The following is a 13,329-nucleotide window of genomic DNA, read 5'->3' on the forward strand; positions in this document are numbered from 1 at the left end:
GGGAAACAGAAGGCCAAACAGCCAGCAGTCACTCTGTACCCCCAGACAAATACTATTCAAGGCTACAAACTGCAAAGATTCAAATGTAAATCACTGGGAGGTAACAGACCAGTGGACTCAGCCCCTGGACATTTCTAAGGATGCTTATTAGAGTCTATGGTCATGATCCTCCCACTGAGCCACTATTTGCAAACTATGCCTCTGAATCACTTATTACTTGTAGGGAGTGTAATTTATTTTCAGAAGGAAAAAAAACAAACCAAAACAAAAAAAAACCACAAACCCAAAACCAACAAGTGTGAAAATAACTACAGGCACAAAACTAAAGGAAAATACTGCTTCTGAATAAGATGCAGTTGCATATTGTTTTGACTGCAGGGTAAAGGTATTGACTGACTATGTTAAGTCTGGGATGCTATGCTATGGGCAAAGATCTCAACAGATGCACCTTTCTCTGGAAGAGGAAAAACCTCTCACCTCTTATTCCCTATAGTGCAGTAAGTCAACCAGCTTCTTTCTATGATTTGTATACAAACACTCCTTTTTCACACAAATCAGGCAGACACCTAATTTAATTGGTGGGTTTGTCTCACATCTATCTATGACTTCTCACCATCTGATGAATTCTCAAATCATGCAAAAGGCAGATGATGCATCTAGCATACAGCCTGCAGGAAAGTGCAGTGCATTGTTGCATTATCGCTACAAACAGCTTGGGAAAGTGATGATGTTTCAGATGGCACAAAGAAAATATTAACTATCATATGCTCAGAGCAGGATCTTCTAGGGCTAGGCCTAACCACGCCTCATTCAACTTACCTCTAACATGTCAGAAAAATATGGTATTGCCTTTTCTACCTTATAGTCTGTGCTGTACAGGATCTGTCCTGGTGTGACAGTAAGCTCTGTAACCTCAATGTTTCTTTGCACATTCTCATACAACTCTTGATCATATAAGTTCTGAACTCCCTAAGTGCTGCTAAATTGAATTCTGAATAGTTGAAAACTTAGAGTCTAACCTTCATGTGACTGATACAGTACACAGCAGAATAAAGCAATAAAGTAATCCAGATTTGCATTCTGGAAATTGCTCTGACAGTCTGTTTTCTCTGGGTTGTTCAAACAGCAAAGAGTGCACTAAGTGACTCTCTGACTGTATACCTTAGAGTATGGTTGGCTTTTTTGCCCAATACTCGTTCTGAATGAAACAGTATGTCACCATACCTGAGTATTAAGGACTCGAAGTAAAAAATAATCTTGGTTAGACCAGAGACTTACATGCTACCAACTTTCACTCTAGTTTACATGGGATGGAACTTAAACATGGAAATATCTGGCACTTTATAACATGCCATTTATTTTCATTTTGTATTGATAAAAGAAGTATGCTTAAAACAGTTGGAACAAAGAAAATGAAAAAAATAAACACGCCTTTGCACAGGACATTTGAAGACCTTTGTTGTATTTTGAGAGATAAGAATGTGCATTCTCCAACTTTTATGCGTTTAATGATCCTTTTTCATAAGCAGATAGGACCTTTTCTTAGTACAAGGACATGGACAAATGCCAAAACCTACATATCATATCTACAAATATCCTTAAATGAAAGAACAAGATCTTCAATTACAGAGCGAGATTTTTTTTTTAACTCTTAAACAACTTGAATAAGATATCCATGTGAGTCTAAAGCAAAACCCATTTAATCCAAAGAGCATTATCTTTTTACACGTTCACTCCAAAATATTTTAAAGTGAATAAACCACACACAAATCATAAGTGTACAGGAAAGTGTAATGGTAACTTTTCTCCCAAACCTCAGTATGTTCACAGAAGTAACACTGATTTAAAAATAATGAGATCAAAAGCAAGCTTTATTAAAGTCACACTACAGTAAAATTTATGTTTTCTAAAACGTCTTAGTATGTTTCCAAAATTCTACTTTTATTCAATTACTTTAAAAAGTTTTAAAACCGATGACTAAAGTAAGGATTAAAACCAATGATAGGCTAAGCCTTCATAAATGCACAACAGGGGTGACAATGTAATATCTTATTAAAATTTGTTTTCTTACAAGAAAAAAAAAGTTTGTCCTTTTGTTTTCTCATATTTTTTCTAAGCTTTATTTTTATATGCTTTTTTTCCTTTTCTTTTTTTCCTTCTGATTTTTATCTATGGGGTAAAAACAACAAAAAATCTAACAACCAGGTAGAGTTCAAAACATGAGAAGAAATTGATTTATTTAAGACGTATCCATTTTAATAGAAAAGGAATAGTAATGCTGTCCATTACACTGAGAAAGTGTACCTTCTTGAAGAGGGGATGAAATAGGAAGCTAACTGATTCCAATTCTTCTCAAGCATAAAATCAAAACAAGATACACGAACATGGAATCATGTTTTTACTTACAGGACTGCAATTGGCAGATCATTCATGACATCCTATGAATGATATGCCAGTAGTATTCAGAGACTTAGCAGTGAGAAGCTACATCTTTCCCCACGTCTCATGAATGCTCCTGAGAATATTTCCCCTACATTTAAGAAAGGAACAATAAACAGTGAACCCCAAAATTGCTGTGTGGTGGGAGAGAGGAGAAGAAAGGAAACAAGTAAATCAATATGAAGGAATATGCACACAAATAATTACCTACATAGTTGTCAAAAGGGGAAAATTTGAAACAGACAATAAGAAAGAGTAAAAATCCCAAACTGATTTGCATATAGTATTTTTTAAAATTGTTATTTAAAAATCTTTATAGCATCTAAAAAAATTATATTTTAAGGAGACAATGCAAACAAAAGCACTGAGCTCAGGTACTGCAAAATATTGGGAAAAAGTGGTCAAAGAACAAGAAAAATATAATAAAAGTAATGTATTAACCTGAGAACCAGAAAAAAATGTCTACAGTTAGTCTATGGAGCATAGGTTAATTCTGCTTAGAGTTTAGCCATGAAATGAAGCATTTCAGCTGAAGAGCAGCAGGAAAGGTTACCTCTGAAGCACTGGAACCTCTACTGGAGTCCTCTCACTTGAACAGGGGAATAATCCTCCCTAGCCCTTTCTAGATATCTTACCTAAAATGTTATTTATTACGTGCCGTCCACAGTGTGCCATAGGCAACTTGTAATCAAAAACGGAACTCTGTCTTCTTATTAAATTGAAACAAAAAGGTCACTTCATGGAGATATGAATTTACAATTGATAAAATTATCTACAAATGTGAAATGTAAGGGTTTTCTCATACTAGAAAGAGAAGTGTTTTTCTAACTAATGTAGGCACTTCCATTCAACCTTGTTACAATGCACAATGTTCAATGGGGAGTCAAAATTATTACTGGGTAAGTCTACGATAGCAATAGCAAGACCCAAACAGAAAAGAACTCTGAATGTGAAGTTGAATAACTACTAAAACTGAAGATGAAAGTCCTTGCTGAGACTTAACCAAAAAGATATGCTATGTTGAGAAATTATGTGAGGAAATTCTCTGTAGGCGGCAAAAGTATACCCTAAGTTTGGGGAACTTCCAGAAAAAGTCAGCAAAATACAGGGCCTATTTCTTCAACTCTATTCCCCTAAACATCATGATGAGGTTCTTACAGTTATCATATAGTTCTGAACACCACTGCCACACCAAACCTGATTTCCTTCTCATGCATCTACTTGTGAATAAAAGAAAAGGTTTGATGCCATAATTAGAAGAATATATTTAATATATTAATAACTTATTATATTTGTGGTCTTCATGTATTTATAATTTTAGAATCCGGTGTCCTAAATTCTTTAGTGATGGGTCCATATGAAACATTGTCTATTAGATGGAGTCTCTTTCAAACAGCATATTACTTTTGTGTGTGGCACTCAGATACCATCTTCTGGATGTAAATAAAATGGTTGTATTTATCAATGACCAGTCTGACAGGTTGAAAAAAGGTCAAATTGTTATCTCAATGTAGAGATGGTAGAGAACTACCATGGCAAATATTCTGAACAATCGAATTAAAGTAATAACAGTTTTTTAATTCTACAGCACCTTTTATCAGAATGCTAAATAACTTTATATTGACTTTGCTTTTAAATACACGGTACTGAGATTTGGAAAGATCAAGTGATACATCCAGCATCAGTCAATCTGTGACAGACCTAAAAAGAAAACAGATTTTCTCAATACCACTGTAAGAAATGACATTAAAATTAGATGAATATTGCAGTTAAAGTGTCAGAGACAGAACGTCTTAAATAACCCTCATGTTAAATTGTCAAAGGCAAATAGAGATAGCCATTGTAGGCCATCGAGATACTATCTAGTATCCTGGGATCATCATTAAAACTCACTATTTGTACTTCAAGATTAAGGTACTGATAAAAACTTTATCATTTGAAGTTGGATATTATACATATTTTAAAATACCATGTCCTAGTTATAACAGAAGACTAAACCAAAGCTTTCTTTCCTATTTCTTCTTCCACCTCCCATAGAAATTATATAGTAAATATAAGTGATATGAGTTCATCAACCCTTTAAAAGCTGTCAGTGTGCTTTACAGACAGCCTCTATTTTCAAATTCTACCTCTCCATCAAGAATGAAAAGATTATACTTCTGCAAGTCATTTTACAGACAGGGATAGGACTGTTCTTTAAAGTCAGAAAGAAGGAGACCATCTACATCAATCATTACAATTTAGAGATATAAATTAATCTCCCAATTTCTAGTTATGTGTGTGCTATTATATCCCATTGCAAGCTATAGATTTTGCATAAAATAAAGAGATAATATGAGCGAGAAGTACAAATTCCTAATACCAAGACTGCAACAGCCACACACTTGTGCTGTACCTACTGGGTACAGGCAGTACCAAGAAAACTGGCTCAGTCCCATCATGTAAAAAGGTTGAAAAGTATTATTACAGATATTGCAGTAACTGGAGGACGTAGATATGCTCCAAAAAAACCTGTAAACCTTGAGGACTGAATGGACAAATCCTACACCTATCTGCACTCCACAAAATTTATGTTACACTATATTAAATGATAAAACAAGAGTTTTGGGTTCAACAACAAAGCAGCCAAATAGAAGGCATAATTGTAAAAAATGCAAATGCCATGGGAAAAAATAGTACATTTAAAAAAGTAAAAATAAAAGAAGGATTATATAGTTAATGACACAAAGTTTGTGATGATAAATCCTATTACATTCCTGAGCTTAAGCCTATCTAAATTATAAGGGAAGGGGAAAGGACTCCTACCCATCATTCTTCTGACTCACTTGTAAGTGGGAATGTGTGTTTTGGCCTTTTATTCTCTTACAGCCATTAGTAAAGGTCAGCAGCAATATCAATCTCATGGAAAAAGGGAGGATTGGAGAAGGAAACGTGCAGGGGTTTGCAACTGCATTTTTAGGTGTACATCGAATAGACAAAGGAGAAATACAAACTGTAGGTTTCTATCACTCGTGTTTCTCCCTCTAAAATAATAGTAACATCAGTAAAGCAGGCAGATAAGAAGAAAAAAAAATCTTGTAAACAAAAGAAAATATGTAAATCGTTTAATTATAGAAATACTTGTCTATCTAATGTCACTGTTAAATTAAGTATTAACTGTTAAAATAAGTATTAAAACTTGTACCTTTACAAGGTACTATAGAGGAAAAGCAAGCATGTTTTATATGATGTTTATATGGTGTTATTCATCACTTTTGAGATGAAACTCCCACTTTAAGTGTACTGTGGAAAAGTAAAATTTTCCTCCTTCTTCTGGTAAATAAAAGTAAAGCTATATTCTGCCAGCTCCAGGGGCGTTAGCAGAACAGTTTTACCACTGTAGCTATATGTCTCTCAGTGTTCTGTAATAAACAAAGCTGACAAAGTTCATGAGGGGGTAACACAGAAGCTCTCAGTCTAAAAGTACAGAAAGATTGAGTTCTTTTCAGTGATAGACAGACAGGAGGGGAAAAAAAAAAAAGTTATTTGAAATGTCCCTAATTCTATTGCCTCTTTGGTTCTTTCTTCCTTGGGAAGTTTGCAGTGTATGAATTTTTAATTTGAATGAAGGCCCAAGGAAGTTCTACTGAAAAAATAAACAAGACATTTACAACAATAGTATTGACAGATCTATCTTCTTGGAACAAAGAACTAAAGAAAAAAACACTTCCAACACAGAGGTTTCTGTTGCGTCCATGGCAATTCAGTACAACACAACACATGACAGTTCTGAAGGAACTGTTTTCTTCCACTATATAAGACATTTTAGAGACTATCCTCTTCTTGAGAATCATAAAACAAGTAGTTTCATGAACATTGGATTTTTCAAAAAACAACAATTCAACAAAAGCCAAAATTGCCATACAAAGGAGTTATGATCTCATCTGAATGCAGGCAAAGTGAGTCATTAAAAGGAAGACATAATACAAGCCAGACTTCCTGCCCAGCTTCCTCTGACCTCTGTTGGCAGCACTATTTTCCTCTTGCGGTAAGAAGCGTGCCTAGAAATTGTTCTTCCCACTATGCAAACTCTGTCAGGAGCATATAACTGACATGCTCGTGCAGCGGGAAGGATCACATCATCAGGTATGCTCATCAACACACATCTTCGACAGTTCTCTAAATGCAATGACTTATGGGGAGTCCTCCAACCCAGTTTAAAAATCTCACTCCAACAGCAACCCAGCATTAAGCATTGCTTAAACGTTGCTTAATCACTTTACTAAACTTTAACATAAAATATCGCCTTGTCATGATTAAAATATTATAGAAAATTGAATGATCTTAAGCCTGATATGCTACTATATCCACACAACAGGGTGTGCTGTGGATCTATCTGCCACCTTAACACTAAATTTCCTGAATCCCATCCAGTTAAATAAGCTCCTTCCTATTATTCTAATATAACATCTTGTGAGAAAACCCATACCTGAATGGTTATTTTCTATTGAGAATCATCTTACACAGCCATATATCAAAACAAGCATTTGTTGTTGTTCACTAATACTCTCCTATTGGGTACTTACATGACTACTGACAGGTTTGAGATTACTGTGTTGGAACCTATTTTCGTGTGACAGCCGCAGTGCAGATACTTGTCGATATACTGGTGCTGAATGCTAATCACTACTACAGTCTGGGAACAATTGCCAGCTACGTCACTTATCACTAGAATGAACAGAAAGGACTTAATTGCCTTATCATGTGCTTTGTGCTTCCTGCTGGAATGGCTAGAAACCACTAGGAAGTACTAGGAGGAGTAAAATAATTATAAACCAGTAGGAATTTCAAGGGTTAATGATAAATGCAGTTCCAAAAGTCATTTAAGGAACTCATTACTCTTCTTCATCTATACAATTTTAATGCTATTCAAAAGAGATCTTAATTGTTTGTATGAAAACTGAATTGAACACAGGTCATGAAAAAAATGCATTAAAAGATGTAACGTGGGATATAGGCAGGACACAAAACATACATTTCCCTTAGTTTGGATATTCAGCTATATCACTTGACAATATTCTGATAGAACAACTTCACATAAAAATAAGTACTTTTAGCTATTAAAAAGTCATTTAAAGTTTATACGCTACACTACAATTTTGATAATTAAAAATTCATAGAACAGATGCAAAGTAGGTACTTCTCTGATGCTAATTAAATAGCATGCTCAAATAGTATTTCCTGTAAATAAAAACATCTCTTCCTTTTTCTCCAAATAATGATCATCAGGGTATAGTATTTCCAATAAAAACATCTCTTCCTTTTTCTCCAAATAATGATCATCAGGGTATACTCATAATTTAAAAAAAAAAAGTGGGAAAGAAGACACAGAAAAGAAAAATAGTAAGAACACTTTTAAAAAGATACGTGCGCTCAACATTTTCAAGACTTTCTAATTGAAATACACAAAATACTAAAATTAAGGGAGAGAATAAAGGCTAAACAGAGTGTTCATAAAATACCCCTAGCTGCTGGCAAAGATTTTATCTTTGTCATTTAATGATGATGAAGCCAAATAGCTGTTGCTGGAATGGAAGCAGGCTGATGAAGAAGGCTTTCAAATTTAAGTGAGGGATATCGCAATTTATATTTTTCTTAGTAGTTCTTCTATCTGTACAATTTCTCTCTAAATTTCATTACTTTCTGTATCAGATGTCCCTTTCAACAGATAGTCATGTGTTGATCAAAAATGTGATATATTGCTTTAATATGCCTGCGTCCTGTTGTATGTTAAATTGTTTGTTCATAGAGCCAGCAAGTTCTAAGCAGTTCACAAAATATCAGTGGATCAGTACTTAATAACAATGTTAACTCCCAGGGGAAATCAGGTTGTTGTGAAGAAAACTTTTTTGGTATTTGATCTAATTCGTGCAAGATCTGATAGAAGCATTCAGCTAACTTAAATAAACAGACTGTGTGTTAAAAACTGTCAGCACATACTGAATACTTACATTATTTGAACACAAAGTACATTAAGTTTAACAGTACATTAAAAAATGAATAAGGTATTTCTTAAGCATGAATCAGTTCTAAAAAGCATGGTATGAAGTAACTTTAACAATTTTCATAAGGAAGGCAAAAAGAAACACAGTATGATGATTTGTGGACATAATGAACTGGACATGTTTTTTTCCAGTTAAAAGAAATAAATGAGTGTAATTAAAACACTGCTAAAAGCACTGTTTATGCATTTAAAAATACAACATGAATTAAACTTACTTAGATGTGTTTAGTATGTTTTTAGAGAGACTTAATTTTACTTCATTCTTAATCAATCAAGTTTCATTTCAAATATATTTTTTTATTACATACACTATTTAAATAATGCCCCATATTACTGTCCACAAACACATTTCAAAATTCTTAAAGTAAATAAACAAATAAATAAAGAAGTCTGTTTGCCATTCCTAGGTTGATATCCAGCTAATTAAGCGTGGTTTTAGGGGTAATTCTATTATAATTTATAAATGATCCAGGAAGTAAATACGTGTGTGCATATATACATAAACATACATATACCAAGAGTTACTCTGTCTACAAACACACCAGCATGTATCCTTGCTATTTATTAATCAAATCAAATTTAAAAAGACTATTTTACAAGATATTTTGCTTTCATCAGAGATTTTAAAAAGACAACAAAACAAATTAAAAGAAGAAAAATGTTTTCCATTCAATTTACCAATTTCTAACAAGTTAGATATCTATGGTTATGGGTGTATATATGTGAATGAACGAATAAATCCTTAACCCACCATATCTTTTTCTCCAGTTTGCAAGCTGTCACCCGTGAAAAGTATGGTGTAGATGGTAGGATGATACTGTACCTGATTGGCTCTGGAGGTGGTCATGGGATCAGATGGAGAGGACTTGGTGGTAGTTGGGGAAGATGGCAATGTCTGGGAACAAAGCAGTTCAGGAGCAAATCAACCTTTACAAGCCTTAGACTGAACAGTTAAAAAAATAAATAAACCAACAAAAGTAACATAACTAGAAAATTAAAATAAATAAAAAATGCCTACGACAAAATCTTTCTCCTACTCATTGGAACTTAATGGAATTTAAAGTCAATTGGATAAATAATGCATGTAAATATGCATGCTTATGCATGTAAAAAACAAATTCATGACTTGAAATCAAGATGGTGAACTCACATAAATACTCAAAAATATGCTGACCACATGAGGAATATATTCTTTCCTCTCTCCTCCTCTTGGGGAAAATGAAGACTATAGCAAACACAAATTCCAGCAAGTTCAATGAGCACACTAGAAACAGTTCTCACTCTACAAACAAACAGGGCCAACGTCTGAAAGAAGTTAGAGACATTTACTTTGGCACCTTATAATGCACCATTCTGTAGCACGGACTATAGCCAGCAAACGGTGTTACATATCTTACAACAATTACACTGAAGCTACTGAGTTTTTAGCAATATACTAACTGCTAAAATATTTATTGATCTTTTTTAATCAAGAGGCAGGTGGAAAAAATGTAAACATCAATCTCATGATGGATGAACATGCAACTAGTACCTTCACAACAAATTACTACAATATATTTATGATTAGCGTTAAAAATGTTCATTTAGTTGAGCAAAGGTTAATAACTTATCATCAGGCCTGTGTTCAAAATAAACACAAAAAAGAATTAAGAGTCATATTTATTGATCATATTTTCTAAATAATATACATACGCTTAACATTAATTCTTGAACATATCAAAACAGCACTGCTCTGTTTAAAATTTTTATATACACATTTCTCTTTTTAAAGTATTAGATCCTGACAGAATAACTCTTCTTTTCTTTTTATAAACGTAGTGAAAATGTAAAATTCCAATTTTCAAAACATAACATACAATACTTATTCAAAGCATGTTTTTTGACATCTTTGTAATATATAAATATTATAAAATATCCAAAATTACACTACTTTTACTTTAAGAAATAAGATGTTAAAATGCTATACAATGTGATTTATCATATGGTCATATAATTACTAACCAAAACTATTTAGAAATAAATGAAGCAAAATTTCAAACTTTCAGCAGTTCTGTTACTTACAATCATTGACAGTCCCTCATAAAATAGGTATACATACTTTTGCACTAAAACTCTTAATGCATATGAGAAAGCTGGGACACTGTGAATGCATAAAGTTGTGTATTAGCAAAATATGGGCTTGTACATATGCACACACAAATATCTTAGCTGTATGTTAAGCAATATGAAGATCCATTTTTTCATAGTTTGTACATAAACAAGCAGCCAAAACAGGAAAAAAAAAAAATCTTAAGAAACAGATCGTTATTTTGTGTTTCCAACTTTAACTCATGTTATAAAACAATAAAAACAAAAATAAAACATATACAGCTTAAGCATCAACTGGGACTCTTTCAAGAGGCTTACGTAAAAAATACTACCGTGGATAGGGTATCATAAAAAATATATAGCTTGGCAAAATGTTATTGGTCAGCAGACACTATACATTGTGAAAATCAAGACAATTATAAAGGATTCTCCCATGTCTTTCTGTACAGAACATGGGTTCATTCACGAGGGGCTAGAATTACTTAGAAAAAGAAACGTCAGATTCCACAATAGTACAGGGCCAACCCTATTCAATTATAGAATTATACTTTTGATTTTAGTGGGATGACGCAGTACCTCTCTTACCAAAGTCTGAAATTCAATGAACTGATTTTCATCATTTAAGCTTAAACTAACGGAGAAAAAAACCCAAAAAAGCCCCATCCAAACAGAATGGAGGACTGTAACTTATCCTGATAGGTCTTCTTTATTATAGCTATATATTAAACTCTCATCCTGAACTAAAAAAAATAAAAAACAAAGTTACTATTCTCCAGCAAAACTCTGAAAATATATTTTGACTAAAATATTTCAGACATCTGATAGTTTGTGTGATCAACACCACTGCTGACTAGGGCATACTGTTTTGTATATTGTTTTGGTATGCTACGCTAATTAATAAAAGGAAAATAGTTTATTCTTCACAGGTGTTACTAAATCTATCTGGTGGATTTATAAGAAAATATGTAGAACACTTCAACACTGAATAAGGACCTAATCACTGATACCACAAGTAATTTAAGAAACTGGAAGCATCTCAGTTTTCAATTAATATCAATCTTCCTAAAGCACAGAAATGTATGGCTGCGATGAAAAAGGAGTGACGATACTAATTTCAGGTGACTGTGGAGCTATAACATGTATTAAGTAGAAGCATTTCACTATTCCATTTCAGCAAAAGCTTTTTTAAAATACAATGGAAAAAAGGTAAAAACATTTAAAAGCAAAACAAATGTATTAATGAACAAGAATCAAGTACGGGCATACACATTTTTTCCCCAATATACATACCAATGACAAAATACTGACAATAGCAACAAGGTTTTTTGTTTTGTGTTTTTTTGTGGTTTTGCATATCAGGTTGTTTGTGTTTGAGGCTTAATTTCTCTTACTTTGTTTACTGATATAACTGCTTTTATTTTTTTATATATCTATACATATATATATTAAAAAGTGTATATATATATAAAAGAACTGACAGCATTATGTAAAAATTCATCCCTTTTCATGCTTCTGTATAATTCTGGAGACACATTAATTTATGGAGACACACCTATTTATTTCTTCAATATTAAAGAAAAACAAAGTAATTTCTCAAAAATAAAAAAGAAACACAGGCATTTGGATTTTGTATTGAATTTCCACTGGCTGATAAGTAATTTATTGATACACTCTCAATTGCTTTGCAAGAACATTTAGGCAAAATTACTTCTTAAAGAAAGTTGGACAGAGCTCAATAATTCTGATTCATTACGTAGCATAGAATTATTTTTTTAAAATTTGGCAAGTGTTTTGCATTAGGCAAGCACTCGAATTTAGTAGTTATTAGGCTTCTGGGAACGAGATGTATAAAGTGATTAGAAATCATAAGATGAATTTACATTACAGTTTCAATGAAACATGCATACTATAATTGAAGCTTTCCTGAAATTGCAGGTTGACTGCTGGCAAGGTTATAGAAAAAAGCCAGTCAGAAATTCTACCACACACCACTTCTTAGACTTGTGAGGTTTTTTTTTAAGCTATATCTTGAATAGTATAGTCCAAGCTATGGTGAAATTGGTCTTCTCTGTTTCCTCAAATATTATTTCCTTTCCTATTACTTAGGAGACAATGAATGGAAGACTATATTTACAGGAAAGAGAGGGTTGTTTGTTTTTACTTTAAGTTTCTAGAACAGATATTTGAGAAAACAGATTTTAAGTAATAAGAAAGGAGCTTAATTTTAGAAATAAAATTCTGTTTGAGCCATACTTGAGTTGTAGTTTTTTCTGAAAGTCCAAGAAAATACTTCTTCCTTGTGTTGCTCACAAGAATTGATTATACTGTGAGAAGTGCTCTCAGGCTGCACAACATACTAAAGGGTGCAGAAAGATGGTCAAAGCATCACACTTCCATGCTTCATATTTTTGAGTAACAGAGTGAAGATTTAGCTGTATCACAGCAGTATAGAATACATATACTCCATCTGCACAGTGTTGTAAAAGGTCTGTGAGCCCTCTTTCAATGACTTCATGAATTGCCTGATGCAGATATGTATAAATGACAAAAGTCACACCCTTATATATGCACTAAAAAAATTTCAATACTTACACCCTAGATAATAAATATTGTACTGAGACAGTTAATTCTCAGTACCTATTAATATATTTATATATAGAAGAGTAGAAAGAAAAGGCAGAAAATGAAATACCACTTGAAAACAGGGTTAGAGACATGAAAGCATATAAAGAACATCATTTAAATGTAAAGATGAAACT

At 33.0% G+C, this 13,329-nt stretch overlaps 1 protein-coding gene across 1 annotated transcript in view; it reads right to left on the reverse strand.

The window, feature by feature from the left end:
- Window positions 1–13,329, reverse strand: part of NOVA1 (NOVA alternative splicing regulator 1) — a 156,549-nt gene that overhangs the window by 19,002 nt on the left and 124,218 nt on the right. The window contains exon 4 of the mRNA XM_009290392.1: window positions 9,306–9,377. Within this exon, the coding sequence (XP_009288667.1) occupies window positions 9,306–9,377 (72 nt within the window). The remainder of the gene's footprint in view (window positions 1–9,305; window positions 9,378–13,329) is intronic.

The sequence above is a fragment of the Aptenodytes forsteri genome, unplaced genomic scaffold (genome assembly GCF_000699145.1).
Source record: "Aptenodytes forsteri isolate BGI_AS27 unplaced genomic scaffold, ASM69914v1 Scaffold108, whole genome shotgun sequence".
Classification (NCBI taxonomy): Eukaryota; Metazoa; Chordata; class Aves; order Sphenisciformes; family Spheniscidae; genus Aptenodytes; species Aptenodytes forsteri.